General features: G+C 35.6%; 1 protein-coding gene across 1 annotated transcript; it reads left to right on the top strand.

Annotated features, from left to right (window-relative positions):
- Positions 1 to 1,327: 1,327 nt before the first annotated feature.
- Positions 1,328 to 2,284, top strand: LOC106830463 (olfactory receptor 13C4). The gene has a single exon (XM_014840035.3). It carries the CDS (start codon positions 1,328 to 1,330, stop codon positions 2,282 to 2,284), a length of 957 nt encoding a protein of 318 aa, XP_014695521.3.
- The last annotated feature ends 17,038 nt before the right edge of the window (positions 2,285 to 19,322 follow it).

Raw genomic sequence — 19,322 nt, forward strand, 5'->3', positions numbered from 1 at the left:
AAATATGCTCCTGGTCATTTTCTAGATTGTTAAACTAGTCCATATAATAAAACAAAAGAAACTCTATTTGGATCAGAAACATCTGGATAGTCTGCTAACTCCTTATAGGTAACCTAAAGGCTTGCTACTCAAAATGTGGCCCCATCCCAGCTGCTTCAGCATTCCATGGGAGATTATTAGAAATGCAGAATCACAGGCCCTCCTCCAGGCCTACTAAAAGAGAATATGAATTTTAACAAGATCTCCGGGTAATTTATATACAGATGAAAATTTTGAAATACTAAAATAGTTGGTTCTTCATTATTCCACTAAGGCCAAAAATGCTGGATAGTAGTTGGTGGGGAAACAAGGTAGAACCTCTTTAGGTGACATAGCCCAAAGAGCTCTAGAGATCATTGGCAAAGATCTGAGCTTCAAGTTCTGCCTTTCACTGGCCACATTCTGTCTTTCACATTTAAAAAAAATAGGGATAGTAAGAAGATTAATTTGTTTTTCTGTAAAGTATAAAGTGCTACACACACATATACACAAGTATATTCAAGCATTTTACTGTTTTTTTCAGGTTCATCAAAATAAATAAGTTATGAAGAATAACTGAAGCCACAGAATAAAATAAACAGAGACTATTGTTCTTCAAAGATTCTAGATCATATACATGCAGAGCTGATCTACACACTGGCCTGATAAAGGGAAACAACAAGATAAGACTGGCTGTGACTATGAGATTAACAACTAACTTTATCTTTGAGCAGATGTTAAATTACAGTGTGCCTGATTCAATTTACTATGATCAAACGTCTGCTTTATAAAAACACGCAATTTAACTGAAAAGAGATCCAGAATGTCAGACAGACAAATATGCATGCAAATCAAACTTTCTTTAAAATTTTGAACATTTCTGTTAAATACTGAATCAAAATTCCAGTCTTTGTTGAGTTGTCTTTTGCCTTCCCCACCACTGTCTCACTGGACATGAGGACGTGCCTAAACGAAGAAATCAAGTTGGTTGTCTGAAATATTCTAGGACTTTTAGAAAACTCAACTTAGAGTGTCTTCAACAGTGGGGAAGGTTGCTTCTCAATTTGTTTCTGATACTCGGTAAATCTTCACACATTAGACATAGGGCATATAAACTCTCAACATCCTAGTATCACTATATTCTATGCACAAACATTCTTGAGGATAACAGAAGCAGATGACAGAATTTCAAAGAAAACACTCTATTTCACCCTTGAATAATGCTTATTCAAGACATTTGTTACATTTGTTGCATGGTGATGAAAATTTTTTATGTTAGCTCTTCCTTTGATATCCTGAATGCTGGGACATGGATATGGTAAACAAGACACTCGTGAAAGAATTCATTCTTCTAGGACTCTCTGGTTACCCAAAACTTGAGATCATTTTCTTTGCTCTAATTCTAGTGATGTATCTACTGATTCTAACTGGCAACGGTGTTCTGGTCATAGCAAGCATCTTTGATTCCCGTCTTCACACACCCATGTACTTTTTCCTGGGCAACCTCTCTTTCTTGGATATCTGCTATACATCCTCCTCGGTTCCCTCAACTTTGGTGAGCTTAATCTCAAAGAAAAGGAACATTTCTTTCTCTGGATGTGCAGTGCAGATGTTCTTTGGGTTTGCAATGGGGTCAACAGAGTGTTTCCTCCTTGGCATGATGGCTTTTGATCGCTTTGTGGCTATCTGTAACCCTCTGAGATACCCCATTATCATGAGCAAAGTGGTGTATGTACTAATGGCTTCTGTGTCATGGCTCTCTGGTGGAATCAACTCAATTGTGCAAACATCTCTTGCCATGCGGTTGCCTTTCTGTGAGAATAATATTATCAATCATTTCTTATGTGAGATATTAGCTGTCCTTAAACTAGCTTGTGCTGATATATCCCTCAACATTGTTACCCTAGCAGTGTCAAATATGGCTTTCTTGGTTCTTCCACTGTTGGTCATTTTTTTCTCCTATATGTTCATCCTCTACACCATCTTGAGAATGAACTCAGCCACAGGGAGACGCAAGGCCTTTTCCACCTGCTCAGCACATCTGACTGTGGTGATCATATTTTTTGGTACCATCTTCTTTATGTATGCTAAACCCAAGTCTCAAGACCTCCTTGGGAAAGACAATTTGCAAGCTACAGAGGGGCTGATTTCCATCTTTTATGGGGTAGTAACCCCTATGCTAAATCCTATAATCTATAGCTTGAGAAATAAGGATGTAAAAGCCGCTGTGAAATATTTGCTGAGTTGGAAAACTGTTAAACAATAAGACCAAAGGGAAATGTGAGTCTTTAGCGTGTAAAGAATAGAAATGGCATCATTGGCAATCACTGAAGACCTTCTGGGAAAGCAAAGTTGTATAGAGAGATTTTTATACCTTGCCCTCACTTAGGATGGCTTAGCTACAATTACTGAGAAGAGTAGTCTGCTATAAACTTAGATTCTAATAGATTCTGATCGATAGCTCACAAAGATAATGAATTCCTTTAGAATCTTATGCAGGGAGAGAATTGAAATGAGTGTTTCTGGTGTACTGTGTGGCAACACAGTGGAAAACATCATACATAAGCTTTGGAAATAGAGTGGCAGGAGTATAAATGCTGCTCTATTGCAAACTAGTTAAATTAATATTGGGAAAGTTAATAAGCTTTTCTAAACTGTCATTTCCTTATTTTCAAAAAGGGAATAATTAAACACTACTCATGGTGTTATTATAAAGATTCAGTAAGTTGCAAAAAAGCGCCTGCATAGTACCAAGTTCATAGTAATTTCCTTTGTAAAGGATGTTGAGCTTGACTTCTCCTATTGACTCAGAATTTAGAAAATGAAGACTCCAAATTGAAGATAAAAGACAGTAACTAGCAACTCTTATTTTTTAAGCCATCAATTATTAGAGTTAGCCATCTCTCCCTTAAGTCTTACTATTAATATCACTCACCACTCCTCCTTGTCCCTTCTCCCCACATATCTATAGAAAGAAAACATCAACAAAGGGGAAGATTGAATCAAGGGAGACTTTTACATCATGAGGAATGCTCAGTAAATAGTGAGAGGCCTTTCACTACTGTCCCTGTAAAAGAATAAGCCAAGTAAGGGGGTGCTGCAAAACAGCCTCTTGAGGTTTGCAAAAGGGAACTGATTGTCTGGCTTGATGAGTGGAGGCTTGCTGAACTTTTTTATACTAGGCTGTAGATTAAGCAGAGGAGCTAGTCTAGCAGAAGGTTGGAGGACGATGGGTACCTTAGGGCTGAAAACAACCAGAAATTTTTTAGTTTGCCTGAAATATTTTTCAGGCTCTGAAAGAGGGCTGAAATTAGTGACTGGGAAGAGAAAACTACTTCCCCTTTTACTCCAGTCAGTTAAAACTCCTCTGTAAACCTATTACAGGTTTGTTTTTTTTTTTTTCCTTTCTGCAGATTCTTCTGCCATGGCTTAGCACAGCATATCGTTGATCTGCATCACCAGCCCTTGTGACAGCTGGTTTCAGCCTTATTTTCCTACATAAATTTTCCTTTTCCTATCAGTTCTAGAGTCATAATACAATCCCAGACATCCTCTTTGAGATCTGTACCTCCTGCAATCTGCACTCTTGGGGGTAAATCCAAATTTTGACCTAAGTGATCTGGTCACTAAAGTCTTGCTACCCATCTACTGTCTCCCCTGGGTTGGAGTGTGGTCACTGCAGCAAGCCCCTAGCTACTGGTCCTTCTCCTCTGGCTTGGATCACAATGGGTGCTGCTTTGGATTCTGTTTAGACAGGAGTGTACCAAACCCTGAGTGTGAGACTTTTTAAATTCTGTGCACCCTCATTGGGTGAGTCCTACATTTCAACTGGACCCAAATTTAGTTCTTTTCAAACTTTGACTTATGCCATCAAGGTTTTAGATACATGTCTGTATGTAAAAACTCCTGCTTCTATTGTCCTAGTCAATTCTTTGGCAACTTAATTTGTCTTCCACACTAGAAATGGTGCTAATATCATACATGCAAGTTTATACCAGATTGAATACCTTACTTACAAAAATTGATTAAAATTATTCTTTCCATTGGTATATAAAAAGTTGATGCAATGTTGCTTCAATTTAGACAAGTTCTGCTCATGTTGATGAAAGCTCAGAGAATTAACAGTTTTAAAACTAATCTGCCCTCACAGGAAATTGAGAAATCTCAAAAAGATTGTTAAATATGTTATTTTGTGGTAAATAATAAATATTTTAGAAAATTCCAAAAAATGTGGAAAAGAATAAAGAAGAAAAAGTTATCACTGTTGCTACCTCCTACACGTGACCAGTGTTAATAATTTTATTTGTCTAATTAATTTGGAGTCATAAAATTAATCATTTTTCTCTTGATTTGTTTTAATGTACCATTTTCACTTGTAGTTGCTATTATGAAAGTTTTTTTTTTTAATGTGCATACAAATCTTTAGCTTTCACAGGATAAATTCTAGAAAATAAAATGGCCAGGTCAGGTGATATGATTATTTTATTTCTCTTCCTAACTTATATTACCCCCAAATCATATTATCTACTGTCAATGACACTGTAAAGGTTTCCACAAACATTTGCAGCTCTGGTCTATGTGTGTGTCCATGTATAAACTTTCATTTTGGAAATTTTCAAATAATAATAAAATGAAAAAGAATAATTTAATGAAACCTCATGTAGCAATCACTCAGTGTAAATAATTACCAGCTCATTGGTTCATCATTACCTATACCAACTCATCCTCTTTATCCATATTTTTAAGCAAATAATGTATATATGTGTGTATATATAAATAATTTTTGTTTTTAATAATTTCAGAGTTTTGGAAAAGTTGCAAGAATCACAAAAGGAATTTTCTTTAAGCCTTCACTTAGAATCTTCATGTAGTAAGTTTACTACATTTGCTTTATCATTTCTCTCTCTATATATATACACTTGTGTGTGTGTACATACATTTTTATAAAGAGAGATCTGTTTGAGAGGAAGTTACAGATATTATGTCTCTTTACCACTAAGCATTTCACTCTGTCATTCCTAAAATCATCCAGAGACAATGCAGTGTGTTACCATAGTCAGAATACCATTATTGACATAGAGAAATAATACTATCTAATTTAGTGGGCCGCAGACAATGACTCTGTAGCCTGGCACGTGCTTTTGCGTGGTCCACGAGCTAAGAATGATGTTTACATTTTTAAACTGTTGAAAGAATTAAAATGATGACATAACTCATGGCACATGTAAATTACATGAATATTAAAATTGTGTCCATAAAGTTTTTAAAATCTTTTTATTTTGAGATAATTATAGGCTTATAGAAGATTGCAAAAATAGTATGTAGAGTACCACGTACCCTGCTTTCCCCAATGACGACATCTTATGTTATGGTAGTACAACATTAAGAACACAAAAATGACATTTGGATCAATATTATTAACTACACTACAGAGGTTACTCAGTTTTCACCATTTTTTCATGTATTCTTGTGTGTATGTAGTTCTATGCAATTTTATCCTATGTACAAATTCTTGTAACCACTACCACAATCAAAATATATACCTGTTCCATCACTACCAAGAAACTCTCTGTTTGCTACACTGTGATATTTAATTTTATGTGTCAACTTTGATAAGCTATGGTATCCTGTCGTTTGGTCAAACGTCAATCTAAAAGCTGCAAAGACAGTTTTTAGATGTGATTAACATTTAAGTCAGTAGACTTTGAGAAAAGCAGATTACCTTCCCTAATGTGAGTAGACCTCACCCAGTCAGTTGATGGCCTTAACAGAAAAGACTGAGGTCCTCAGAAAAGGAAAGAAGTCTGCTCCAGACTGCCTTCAAACTCAAGGTTGCAACTTCGACTCCTGCTGCAATTTCCAGCCTGCTAGCCTGCCCTGCATGTTTCAGACTTGCAAGCCCTGACAATCACAGGAGCCAATTCCTTAAAATAAAGCTCAGTCTCTCTTCTTTCTCATTCTCCCTCTCACTCTCTACATCCTATTGGTTTTGTTTCTCTGGAGAACCTGACTAATATATACCCTTTTATATCTGCATCCTCACTTGACCTTGTCTCCTGGTAAACACTCATTTTCTCTTCTCCATCTCTATAGTCATAAATTAAATCCTAAATGAACATAGCATGTTTATTTATTCACATCTTGTCTATGACTACCTTCATGCTACAATGTCAGTTGAGTAGTTATGACAGAAACCATGTGGCCTGCAAAGCCTAAAATATTTACTATCTGGATCTTTATAAAAAGGGTTTATTGAGTGCTGATTTCAGCAATAAACTTGTTCAAGTTTCACCAACTTCCAAAACAGGCTCTTTATAGAAATGTTTTTCCCCAAGTTGAGGATTTAATCTAGAATAAAGTGCTGCAGGTAGTGGTGACGTCTCTTTAGTCTCCTTTAATCTGTAGCGCTGCCTAGCCTATTTTGGTTTTTCATGACATAAACATATTTAGAGGCAAATTATTTTTTAGAATTTCCTTCAAATTGTGTTTTGTTTCTTCATGCTAAGATTCAGGTTATGCCGTTTTTGGTAAGAATACGATAGAAAATTTTTTGTCCTTTTCAGCATCTTATGTCAGAAGACACATCATATTGATCTGATTCATCATAGGAAATATTAACATTGATCACTGGTTAAGATGGTATGAGTCAGAAATTTCCTCTGTAGACTCACTGTTTTCTCCTTTCTCATTGATAAGTACCTTGTAAGAAGATACGTTGAGAGATTACATGAATTTCCTAAACCTCAACAAACTTATACCACCAGGTTTAGCATCAATTGATGATTCTTACCTGAATCAATTCTTACAATTGTGGTTGTCACCTGGTGATTTTATAACACTATCATTTCTTCTACATTTATCCATGGGCATTCTACTCCAAGGAATAGGTTTATAAATTAATAGCTCATGTATTTATCCATTAATTTACTTAAATCCATTTGAAATCCCAACTTATTTTATTCAGTGGGTTACAATCCGTTACTACTATCATAAATTTTGATGCTCAGTTTGGCTTGAATTTTGCCAATGCCTTCCCTTCCAGCTGGCGTCTGTGTTCTTTTAAAACGCGCCCACAATTCTTCAAGCACTTCCTTACTTTTTCTTACTTTCTGGCAAAAGAAGATGTTTCAAGCTCATCTTGCACTTTCCAATCACATTTCTTGGAAACTGTCATTTCTCCAAGAGCCCTGGTTTCTTCTAATGGAGAGTATACTTGGAAACCAAAACTCATTGCTTTCTAGGCTCTCTCAATAATTACAGCTATCAAGTACATGTATGTATATACTTACATGTACACCTATTTTAATAGCTATTTATATATATCTGTAGCCATATAAAACCATTAGTTCATACTGATACATTCAAATTCAATCCAACCCTAAAAGTTTTACTCTTTCTCGTTTTTATATTTGTACCTTCCAGCTCCAGCAGTGAGATACTTACAGGGCAAAATGCAATTGCAGAGGAAATAAAATCACCAGTAAGTAAAAGCCAATAAATTACGAGATCACCTGGCCTGATTTCCTCCCAGTCAGAGAAAGACCTTGGTTTTTGGATGTGGCATATTCATTATAGAACCGGAAGAGTCACATCTTAGTTGTGGAGCTAAAGCAACTTTATAATAAAGGCCATTTTAGGTTTGCCTTTTAAATTATTTTTAAAAGTCTAGAAAGGATGAAACTAATCTGCAAGTAACTTAGCTGCCTGCCAGAACAAAGCACAACATTCCAATGTTCTTTATAGGAAGATAAACAAACCCCGCACTCAGCAAAGTAGATTTCAAAATATCTTGCATCCAATAAAAAATTTCAAGTTATGCAAGGAGCTAGCTAATATAATCTAGAGAAAACTCAGTAATAGAAAGAGACTCAGAAATGGCAGAGATGATGAAATTAGAGGACAAAGAACTTAAGTGAGATGCCACAAATAAAACAAATGTGCTGAAGCGTTTAAAGGAAAACAAGAACATAATGTGAGGAAAATGGAAAAAAGACCAAACACCATTTGGAGAGATAAAAGATACAGTACCTTTACTTTTTACTGGATGATGTTAATATCAAAGTAGAACCTGCAGAAGTAATGATCAGTGAACTTGAAGATATAACAATAGAAAATATCCTAAATGAACCACAAAAAAACTGAATACCAAGTGAGCAGACATTTTATGAACTGTGGAAAACTTCCACCAATCTAACATATATGTATTTTTAAGTATCAGAGGGAAAAGAAAGGTGAAGACAGAAAAAATATTCAAAGAAATAATGACTATTTCCCAAATTTTATGGAATCTTATAAATTCAAAGATCCAAGAAACTCAGTATAACAAAGCAGGATAAAGGTGAAGAAAAACATAAAAAAAATTGAAATCATTTTGCTGAAAATCAGTAGTAGCGAAAAAAATGTAAAGTAGCCAAGGGGGGGGGGGGAATGAGACACGTTAAGTACGGAGGAATAAAAATAGGAAAATAATGCAGACTTCTTGTCAGAATTCAGGAAAATCAGAAGTCAACTGAGTGATATCTTTAAACTGATGAAAGGAAAAAAATCTATAAACCAGAATTCAATATCCAGGGAAAGTATCTTTCAAAATGAAAGTAAAATAAAGACTTTCAGAGAAATACATAAGCATATCCGTTTCATCTTCATAGTCTTAATCTATCTGCATCTCTACGTGAAAGTAGGTTTCTTTTGGGGAGTTTTTTACTCCAGTAAGACAATCTGTCATTTAATTTCTGTGTTTAGAACATTTAAATTTAATGTAATCATCATTTATTATAATTTAATTATGCTTATATTTAGTTAATCAAATTTTTCATTTGTCTCATGTTCTTTCTTTCTTTTTTACTCTTTTCTTGTATTGTTATGGATTATTTTTGCATTTTTGTAGAATTCCATTTTATTTTCATTATCGCCTTATTACCTGTGCCTTTCAATTTATATATTGTGTTGGTTGCTCTCTAATTTATGACACTTGATGTTCTAGTAATTATTTCACCATTTCACATATAACATATGAAACTTAACATAGTATACTTTCATTTTCCCTCTCATCTTTGGCATTACTTTTGTCATATGTTTTACTTCTATATATGTTTAAACCCCCAATTCTTTGTTATTGCTTTTTGCTTGGAATCTGTCAAATAAACACTTGATCAGTGGGACACAGGGTATGGATGATGAGCTATGGTTTGACAACAGACCACGAGAGAAATTGAAATAGAAACAGAGAGTTTATTACTTGCAAGTCTTAGAGGAAGTATCCAGAGCACCTTGAGGATCCACATGGGGAAGTCAAGGCAGAGTGTAGACAGAGAGAGAGAGGATCCAGGACACATGCCTTTCTTAAGGTCTATGGGTGGAGTGCTTTTGTGTTTCTGGGCTAAAGCTGGAGTGGTAACTCAAACCAGAGTGAGGTTGTGGTAAGCCTCACAAGGGTCTTATCTAAAGGAAAAATTTTGGCCATGATCTTTTTCCTACTTTTTGAGTCTTCCTGTGCTCTCTTCTGAGCCACTGAGATACCAATTGTATATGTGTTTGACTGCCGGATATTTCCCATGTGTCTCTGAAACTCCACTCATCATTTTTTTCTCTTTTTTCTCCTTATGCTTCATTTTGAATAGTTTTATTGCCGTGTCTTTAATTTCTTTTATATTTTTATCTGCACTCTGTAATATGCCATTTATCTCATATAGTAAAAGTTTCATTTTACAAATTATATATTCCACTTCCAGAAGTTATTTTTTAAGTAACTTTTATGTTCAACGCATTCTTACTTTTCTCTAAATTCTGGATAATTTATAACAGTTTATCAGTAATTTCATCTTCTGTATCATTTCCAAAACTATTTTTCTTGATGGAATGACTTTTTTCCCCTGGTTATGGAAGATATTATTCTGCCTTTTTGCAGTTTTTTGTAATTTTGGGTTGCCTGCTAGTCATTTTGAACTTTAGGTTATTGAGTGCTGGATTTGGGGGTCTCCCTTTAAAGCGTATTGTATTTATTCTGGCAGGCAGTTACTTGCAGATTATCTTGACCCTTTTGAGGCAAGTTTTAAGCTTTATGGGGATAGATCCAGAGTTGCATTTACCCTACATCAGTGGTTGTGATTTACTTTAGAACCATGAATGATTTGCCCCTCAGAGGACTTTAGGCAATGTCTGGATACAGTTTTGATTGTCATAACTTGGTGTGTGTGGAGGTATGCTTCTACTGAAATTCAACAGGTAGATACCAGGGATGTTGCTAAAGATTCCACAGTGCACAAGACATACCCCCCCCCCAAAAAAAAGAATTATTCAGCCCAAAGTGTCAATAGTGCTGCAGTTGAGAAACCCTGTCCTAGAATAAGTTTAGGCCTGCTACTAGCTGACAATTCATGAGTCTCTAATAAATACTCCATTACTCAGTAAAGATTTTCCACTCCGGTTGCTTGGAACTCAAAGGTCTCCCAAGCCTTTTTGAGCCTTGAGAATGGATTGACTTACAACCCATCATTTGTTCTTCTTTGCCTGGACTCATGGAGTTTCGTTATTCTAAGTGTGTGCCTTTGTATTCAGCAACACACTTAATGGAACCTCTCTGATGACATCTGGAGCTTTTCTTTTGCCTAGATTTTTCACCTCCAGAGCTCTGTCCTATAAATCAGCTGCTCCAGCTCTTTGAACTCTTCTCAATTCAGTGAGACCACTGTGATCTGTTTGAGATTCCCCTCCATGAACCAGAGTCTAAAACATAAACATGTTTCCTTTAATTCTAGTTTCCTCTTCCAGGGATCATAGTCTTGCATTGCTTGCTCGCTGTCTAAAAACTTCTATTTCGTTGATTTTGTCCATTTTTCTAATAGTTCCTGGTGGGATTGCAAGCCTGGTTCTAGTTAGTTTATTATGGCCAGAGAAGATATTCCCTCTTAGCCTTTCTGGTTCTATCATTTTTACTTTTTCAGAACCTATGATATTCGTATATTATTCTGGCATCCTCGTTCCTGCCTATATTTTACTCTTAGATCTATAATTAATTATACTAAATCTTCATCACTTATCCTTTCGCCCATTTTCCCATTCATCTTTTGTTAGGATAAAGATTATCCTTTCATCAACTCTAAACAGGATTGTAAGTATTCCTTGGATCTTTCTCCTTTAAAAATATTTTTTAATTGAATTGCTATTTGAAGGGCAGCTTGACTAGATATAAATTTCTTGGTACATATTTTCTTGAGTGTTTTGAAAATGCAACTTCACTGTATGATCTTTTTCAGAAGTAGGGCATTGGACCAATTCTTTTGCCCTTATAAAATATTAACCATTTTGTTTTAAAGATTTTTGTATTTATCTTTAAACTCCAATAGTTTTACTGAGACATTTGTCAGAGTTTATTATGCTGAACTTATTTTCCCAGAGTCCTGCTGAACACTTTCAGCTCTTTATTTACAAAAAGGTTTTCTGGACTTAAGTTTTAGATATTAATTCTAATTCATTGTTTTGTTTCTTTTTTTAGAGACTCAAATTTGGTATTTTTGAAAAAGAAACAATAGTTCTTCCTTGCTTGAGTTTCATGTCAACCACTTTTGGATATGTCTTCTTTCTTTATCTTGTTTTTATTTTGTTGCTTGCTTCCCTGACTCTCTTCAGTTCCCTCATTAAATTTCATTTTAATCTGTTTTACCATGGCTACCTTTATTTTAATCTTCATTTCCATGATGGTTTTGTCTTTTACTTATTATTTCCAAAGATCAATAAATTATGCTTTCATTCCTTCCTGATATATTACTTGGTCGATTTCTATTTAATTTTTGAATTTCTGATTCAAAGTGGTTTTTAACGCCTTCAAATGCTTGTTTGAGGATACTGGCATCAACTTGTAGGGTTGTTGTAGTTTTAATTTGCTTTCTTTTTCTTTTCTTGAAGATGAGGGGTAGAGGTTTCCATCAGCTGAGGCATTTTGATTCTCATTTTCTATTTCATTTTACAGTAGCTTTGCATATAGTCTACTTTCATCGACTTCATGATTTGGACTAGTTTACAAGATTTGTAGGTCAGGAGTGCCCTCATCTGTTTATGCTGTGAAGTAGAATTTCCTTAAATGATTGTTTTGGCTTCCTCCTCCCCTCCCCTTCTGTGGCTGCAGAAATAGAGGGAAACTTATAACAGCGTTAGCTTGTTAAAGCCACTTTTACCCTTTGTCCTGAGAGTTCCCCAACCCTCTGTCTCTTTTTATCTTTTTTATCTTGTTTGACTAAGCAGGAAGGAGTTGTATGTCCTCTGATATTCCAGACCTTCTTTTGGCATAACACAATTTTCATTTTTGCTTCTTTGCTCTTTCACTTCTACATCTCCAAAGGTGCCTCTCCTCACTTTTCACTTGTTTACCCCCAAAAGTCATGGCTTTACAGGACAGTCACTTCTTTTGTGTCCCACCTATATTCAGAGCTCTGTCTTGGTTTCAAGTCAATCTTAAATTTGCCACTAGTTGCCCCCTTTTCTCTCTCTCACTTTTATTGAGGTAACATTGGCTTATAACATTACATAAATTTCAGGTATACACAGTTATATTTCTACATACATACATTGCATTTACCACAAAAGTCTAGTTGCCATTTGTCACCCTACAAATGTCCCCCTTTATACTTTTCACCAACCCCACACCCCTTCCACACTGTTCCACACTGTTAACCACCAATCTGTTCTCCATATCTATGTGGATTTTTTTTCCATAAATGGATGAAATCATATTGCATTTGTCTCTCTGTCTGGTTTCTTTCATTTGGGCATCATACCTTCAAGGTCCATCCATGTTGTCCAAAATGGCAAGATTTCATCTTTTTTGTGGTTGAGTAGTATTCCATTGTGTGTGTGTATATATATATATATATAACATCTTCTTTATTCATTCGTTCATTGATGGGCACTTATTTTGTTTTCAAGTCTTGGCTGTTGTAAATAATGCTGCAAAACATAGGGTGCATATATCTGTTTGAATAAGTGTTTTCATTATTTTGGATAAATACCCAGAAGTGGAATAGCTGGATCATATGGTAGTTCTATTTTTATTTTTATTTTTATTTTTTTATTTTTTTTTTAAGATTTTATTTTTTCCTTTTTCTCCCCAAAGCCCCCCGGTACATAGTTGTATATTCTTCGTTGTGGGTTCCTCTAGTTGTGGCATGTGGGACGCTGCCTCAGCGTGGTCTGACGAGCAGTGCCATGTCCGCGCCCAGGATTCGAACCGACGAAACACTGGGCCGCCTGCAGCGGGGCGCGCGCACTTAACCACTCGGCCACGGGGCCAGCCCCTCTATTTTTATTTTTTTGAGGCATTTCCATAATGGCTGCACCAATTTAATTCCCATTAGCAGTGTATGAGGGTTCCGTATTCTCCACATTCTCTCCAACACTTGTTATTTCTTATCTTTTTAAAAATAGCCATTCTGATAGGCATGAGGTGATATCTCATCGTGGTTTTGACTTGCATTTCCCTAATAATTAGTGATGTTGAATATATTTTCGTGTGTCTGTTAGCCATCTGTATATTTTGTTTGAAAAATATCTGTTCAGATCCTCTGCACATTTTTTAATCAGGTTTTTTTTTTTTTTTGTCGTTGAGTTGTATGAGTTCTTTATATATTTTAGATATTAACCCCTTGTCAGATATATGATTTGCAAAAGTCTTCCTCCCTATTAGTAGGTTGCCTTTTGTTTTGTTGATGGTTTCCTTTGCTGTGCAGAGGCTTTTTAGCTTGATGTAGTTCCATTTGTTTATTTTTCTTTTGTTTCCCTTGCCTGAGGAGACATGCGAAAATATCTTGCTAAGACCAATGTCAGAGAGCATACTGCCTATGTTTTCTCTAGGAGTTTTATGGTTCAGGTCTTACATTCAAGTCTAATCCATTTTGAGTTGATTTTTGTGTATGGTGTAAGATATGGCTACTTCCATTGTTTTGAAGTGGCTGTCCAGTTTTCCCAACACCACTTATTGAAGAGAGTTTCGTTTTTCCATTGTGTGTTCTTGGCTGCTTTGTCAAAAGTTAGCTGTCCATAAATGTGTGGGTTTATTTCTGGCCTCTCAATTCTGTTCCATTGATCTGTGTGTCTGTTTTTCTACCAGTACTGTGCTATTTTGATTATTATAGCTTCGTAGCATACTTTGAAGTCAGGAAGGATGATACCTCTGGCTTTGTTCTTTTTTCTCAAGATTGCTTTGCCTATTTCAGGTCTTTTGTTGTTTCATATAAGTGTTAGGATTTTTTGTTCTTTTTCTGTGAAAAATGTCATGGAGATTTTGATAGGAATTGCATTGAATCTATAGATTGCTTTAGATAATAGGGGCAATTAAACTATATTAATTCTTCCAATCCATGAGCATGGAATATCTTTCATTTCTTTGTGGCTTCTTCTTCAATTTCTTTCAACAGTGTCGTATAGTTTTCAGTGTACAGGACTTTCACCTCCTTGGTTAAATTTATTCCTACATATTCTATTCTTTTTGTTGTAATTGTAAATGGGATTGTATTCTTAATTTCTCTTCCTGCTAGTCTGTTGTTAGTGTATTGAAAATCAACTGATTTTTGTATATATGTTGATGTTGTACCCTGCAACTTTACTGTATTTGTTTATAATTTCTAAGTTTTTTGGTGGATTCTTTAGGGTTTTCTATATATAAAATCATGTCATCTGCAAAGGGTGACAGTTTTTCTTCTTCCTTTTCAATTTGGATCCCTTTTATTTCTTTTTATTGCCTGATTGCTCTGGCTAGGACTTCCCATACTATGTTGAATAAGAGTGGCAAGAATGGATTTCTTCCCTTGTTCCTATTTTTAGGAGGATAGCTTTCAGTTTTTCATCATTGAATATGATGTTAGCTGTGGGTTTGTTGTCTGCAGTCTTTATTGTGTTGAGGTACTTTCCTTCTATACTCATTTTATTGAGAGTTTTATCATAAATGGATACTGAATGTTGTGAAATGCTTTCTCTGCGTCTATTGAGATGATCATATGATTTTTATTCTTCATGTGTTAATGTGTTGTATCACATTGATGGACTTGCAGATGTTGAGCCATCTTTGCATCCCTGAAATAAATCGCACTTGATTGTGGTGTATGATCCTTTTATGTATCATTTTATTTGATTTGCTAATATTTTCTTGGGATTTTGCATCTATGTTCATCAGTGATATTGGCCTATAATTTTCCTTTTTTGTGTTGTCCTTGTCTAGTTTTGGTATCACGCTAATGTTGGCCTTGTAAAATGAGTTAGGAAGTGTCCCGTCCTCTTCAATGTTTTGGGAGAGTTTGAGAAGGAGATGTATTAAGTCTTCTTTAAATGTTCGATCGAATTCACCAGAGAAGCCATCTGGTCCTGGACTTTTGTTATTGTGGCAGTTTTTGATTACTGTTTTTATCTCCTTGTGATTGGTCTATTCAGAGTCTCCATTTATTCTTGATTCAGTTTTGGGAGTTTGTATGATCCTAAGAATTTATCCATTTCTTCTAGGTTATCCAATTGTTGGCATATAGCTTTTCATATTCTCTTCTTTCTCTTGTTTCATATTCTCTTATAATTCTTTGTATTTCTGTGGTATCCATTATAATTTCTCCTCTTCTGTTTCTGATTTTATTTGGCATAATTACATGGGTTCACAATCACCATAGTTTTGATTATATCTTCAAAGAAAGTCCTGCTATGTAACACTTTAAATTTGTTGGCTTACCATTACAGAAATTACATTAATGATAGTTCATTGTCCCATGATTAGATATCCACCTAGAAAAATATATTTGTACGAGATGTGATTACTAATGAGAGCAAGGGCACCAGGGTTGATCAGATTATTTTATCTTCTTTTGGATACTCTTCATAATGTTTTAAATTTGAGATATGATTTTGATGGACCTAACCACTCCAAAAATAAGCATTTCATTAGCATTATTTTGCACCAGTGACCACTAAGTATTTCTCAAGTTTTGCTCACGTGTCATGTCTCCTATTGGCATTTAGTCACAGGCATGCGCAATAAGATGGCATTCAGGTGGTGCTGACCTGTTAGATCATGTGTTCCCATGTCAGACTCCTTGCTTGCGTACCCTCCTCTCCAACTCTGCTCTGGGAAAAGTCAGGTATGCTACCTTTACCTGACTGTGGATAGAAGATTCAAAGGTGAGGGTGGGAGGGATCTGAACTAGCTCATGTCTGCAGGGAACTGAGCCTCAGGGGATTATGTTTGGATCTTGGGCATAGGTGAGCATTCTGGAAAAACCTGATGCTAAGAGTGTAGATAGGAGGAAGTTCAACACAAGTCTAATCATAACTGCAAAGCCTTCTAGGTTCACTTCTCCTCTCAAGGATGACTTTCTTCTATAAAGTCCTCTGAATTCTGCCTGCGTGATTAGACAGTGCAGTAACAGGAACCCAGACAGGACATTGTAATTTTTTTCTTCCCCTCACTTATTGGATTCCTCTCTTAGGTATGAGGCAATCGAACTTTGACCAGGGTACTCCTTGACTAAGAAACACTTACTAGGAAAAGAAAAGTACTTTGGAATCAAGTAGACCTTGGTATGGATCCTAGATCCACTCATCACAAGTTCTATGTACTTTGCTATTTACTTAATCTATGAACTTTAGCTTTTTTCTCCATAAAACGAGAATGACAATACCTGCTTCTTAGATTTATTGATAGACTTCAATGAAATAATAGCTATTAATTACCAAGCACGGAACCTGGCAAAATAGAATGAAAATACTGCACAATATGAGTTTTGTCTCCTCTTCACTTTTTTTCTTTCTTCCCCAATTAGCCCATAGACTATACCTTAATTATGGGTTATTAACCTTGGGAGATTTTCTTATCAGACTAAATCTTAGGTTCTCTTAAAAGGGTGTGAAGGGACCAGGCCCAGAGGCCACCTAATTTTTCAATTTATTTGTTTTTTGATTTTACAAGATTCACTTGTAAGTATTGAGCAGATCTTTCTTCTGATCTTGTCTTTTCTCTCTTCTTTCCACCTTTTCCCCATCCTATCATGAACCAAATTAAAGTGCTCATCTACACTGTGCTAAATGTTCTTTGTAACAGATGTTGTGGTATATCACCCAGATTCACCTTCAATCCTTGAGACACTCATTCCCCCACCTGCTTGGAGTTTTGGCAGCTGATGATCTACAGCTGTGTCTCTCTTTGGAGACTTCCCTCTGCTGGAGAAAGCTGCCTTGTCCAAGGTTTTTACTCCTTCCTGGAAGGAGACTACATCCAATGACTGTTCCATAAGGGTATGAAAGCCCTTAGCCTCAATTTGGGATTTCTCTAAAGGACTGTTTCAGTTTTAGAGATCACTATGAGATTGGCTGAGGCTGCTGATGATACTGGATTGCAGTTAACTTCCCTTCTGCACAGTCCTCTTCTCCCACCTTCTTACAGGTGTTGTTTCGGAGGATATGCTCCAGTAAAACTCCAGTGGCAAATCTCCTTCTCAGAGTCTGTTTCCTGGGAAACAAGCTTATGACAGTCTTAATCCTTGGGTCCAAGCTCTCCTTAGCAATAAAAACAAAACAACAAATGAGAACTATCTAATCTAAATCTATCTAAAAGAGGACAAAAGAGAAACTAACAGTAGTTTTAATTTTATTTTTAAATGTATGCAAATATATCATTCATAAAAGAAATAAGATACATAACATGAATACAGACTGTACAATAAGATAAAAATGTTTAAAAATCAAGTTAACAGTAAATTAGTAGGGTAAAGTTTGAAAACAAACATGTATGACAAATTCTTTCACATTTTCAGAAAGTGTGTCACAATCTTTTCCTGAACATCCTTCACGTAAATTAAGAGACGCAGACAAGCTCAAACATAAGTTTTGCAGGGCCGATAAAATTTGTTTTCACTAAGATCAAAAGGGAAATTTTTTCCTTGTAGGATCTCAGAACTTAATGTTGACAATAAGAAAAAGATGAACTGAACTCACAAGAGACAATTTTCTGTATATTGCACACTAACAATCTTACTAACTAAGGTGGTAGAGATATCCAATCCAGGAGTGCTCAGAGACACGCTGTTTGGGATCTACCTAGATATTCTTCCTTTGTTGTCATTGGTTTATAGGCCTTAGTCTTATTAACTCTGATGACCTTTCCCTGGATCCATATTAGAAATGGACTTTCATGGCCAATCCTCATTATTTCATCATTAACCAGAATCATTCTACTTCCATGGCCTCAGCTTCTCAAATACTACTGCTGACATACTCCATATGGATAGATGCCAATACACAGCTCTGTGAAGTAGCCAAAGGGTGACTTTCAAGTCCAGACATTTGATTTACCACCGTTCTTGCTATTATTCTATTTCTTATTATATATATATTTTCGTGTCCTAGAGGTGAGCCCAATTCATTTCAAATTCCCCACTGCATCTGAATGCCTACTAAGACCATTACTCAAGATATCATTTAATAAGAACAATGAAGATACACATTAAATGGTAGAAGTGAAACAAAACAGTTGTAGATAGAATATATTGTGAAAAAAATAGTTTTAGACAATTTGGTTTGGGTTGAATGAGTGTTGCAGGTTCATTTAGTTATATTACCTATTTTAATAGAACTGTAGCGTAAAGTAAATTGGTGTAACCTCCTTTGAAAGTACTTTGGGGATATGTATCAAGAACTATAAAACTTTTCTATTGAGAGCCATAAAATTGTTCATTGCCTTTGATGAAGTAAATCTGCTCCTGGGAATTTATTCTGAGATATGATCAAAAAGAAGAGAAAATAAAACATAGGCAGGTGCTCATTTCAGCATTAGTGATAGCAGGCAGTGATTAGAAACAATCTTGAATAGAGGAACGATTACAATGTGTGTTTTAAATGTGTGTGAATAAATACATAGCTACTACAATGATAATTAGATACAGAACGGCAACTATGTGGACAGTTGTGTGCCCAGATCTGTAATTAGGCATACAGAATGGAAAGGCCACACTATCATCTGCCACCCCTTCATGGTGACAGATAAAGATCTGCAGTACAGAGTATTGCTGATATGAAGCCCCAGGGCTCAACCTCTTTTCTTTTGTTGTCTATACTCACTACCTTCATCATTTTATCCAGTCTCCTGATTTTAAATACCATTTATATGCTGACGATTCCTGAATTTATATCCATAGCCCAGACTTCTTCTATAAACATAAGACTTGTCTATTCTTCTGTAGAGTTGTCATATTTAATAGACAATTTGAACCTTACATGTCTAAAATGAATGTCTGATATTCTCCCACAGATTCATTTCAACTATACAGCCTTTCCTATTT

Source organism: Equus asinus, chromosome 10 (genome assembly GCF_041296235.1).
Source record: "Equus asinus isolate D_3611 breed Donkey chromosome 10, EquAss-T2T_v2, whole genome shotgun sequence".
In the NCBI taxonomy this organism is placed as follows: domain Eukaryota; kingdom Metazoa; phylum Chordata; class Mammalia; order Perissodactyla; family Equidae; genus Equus; species Equus asinus.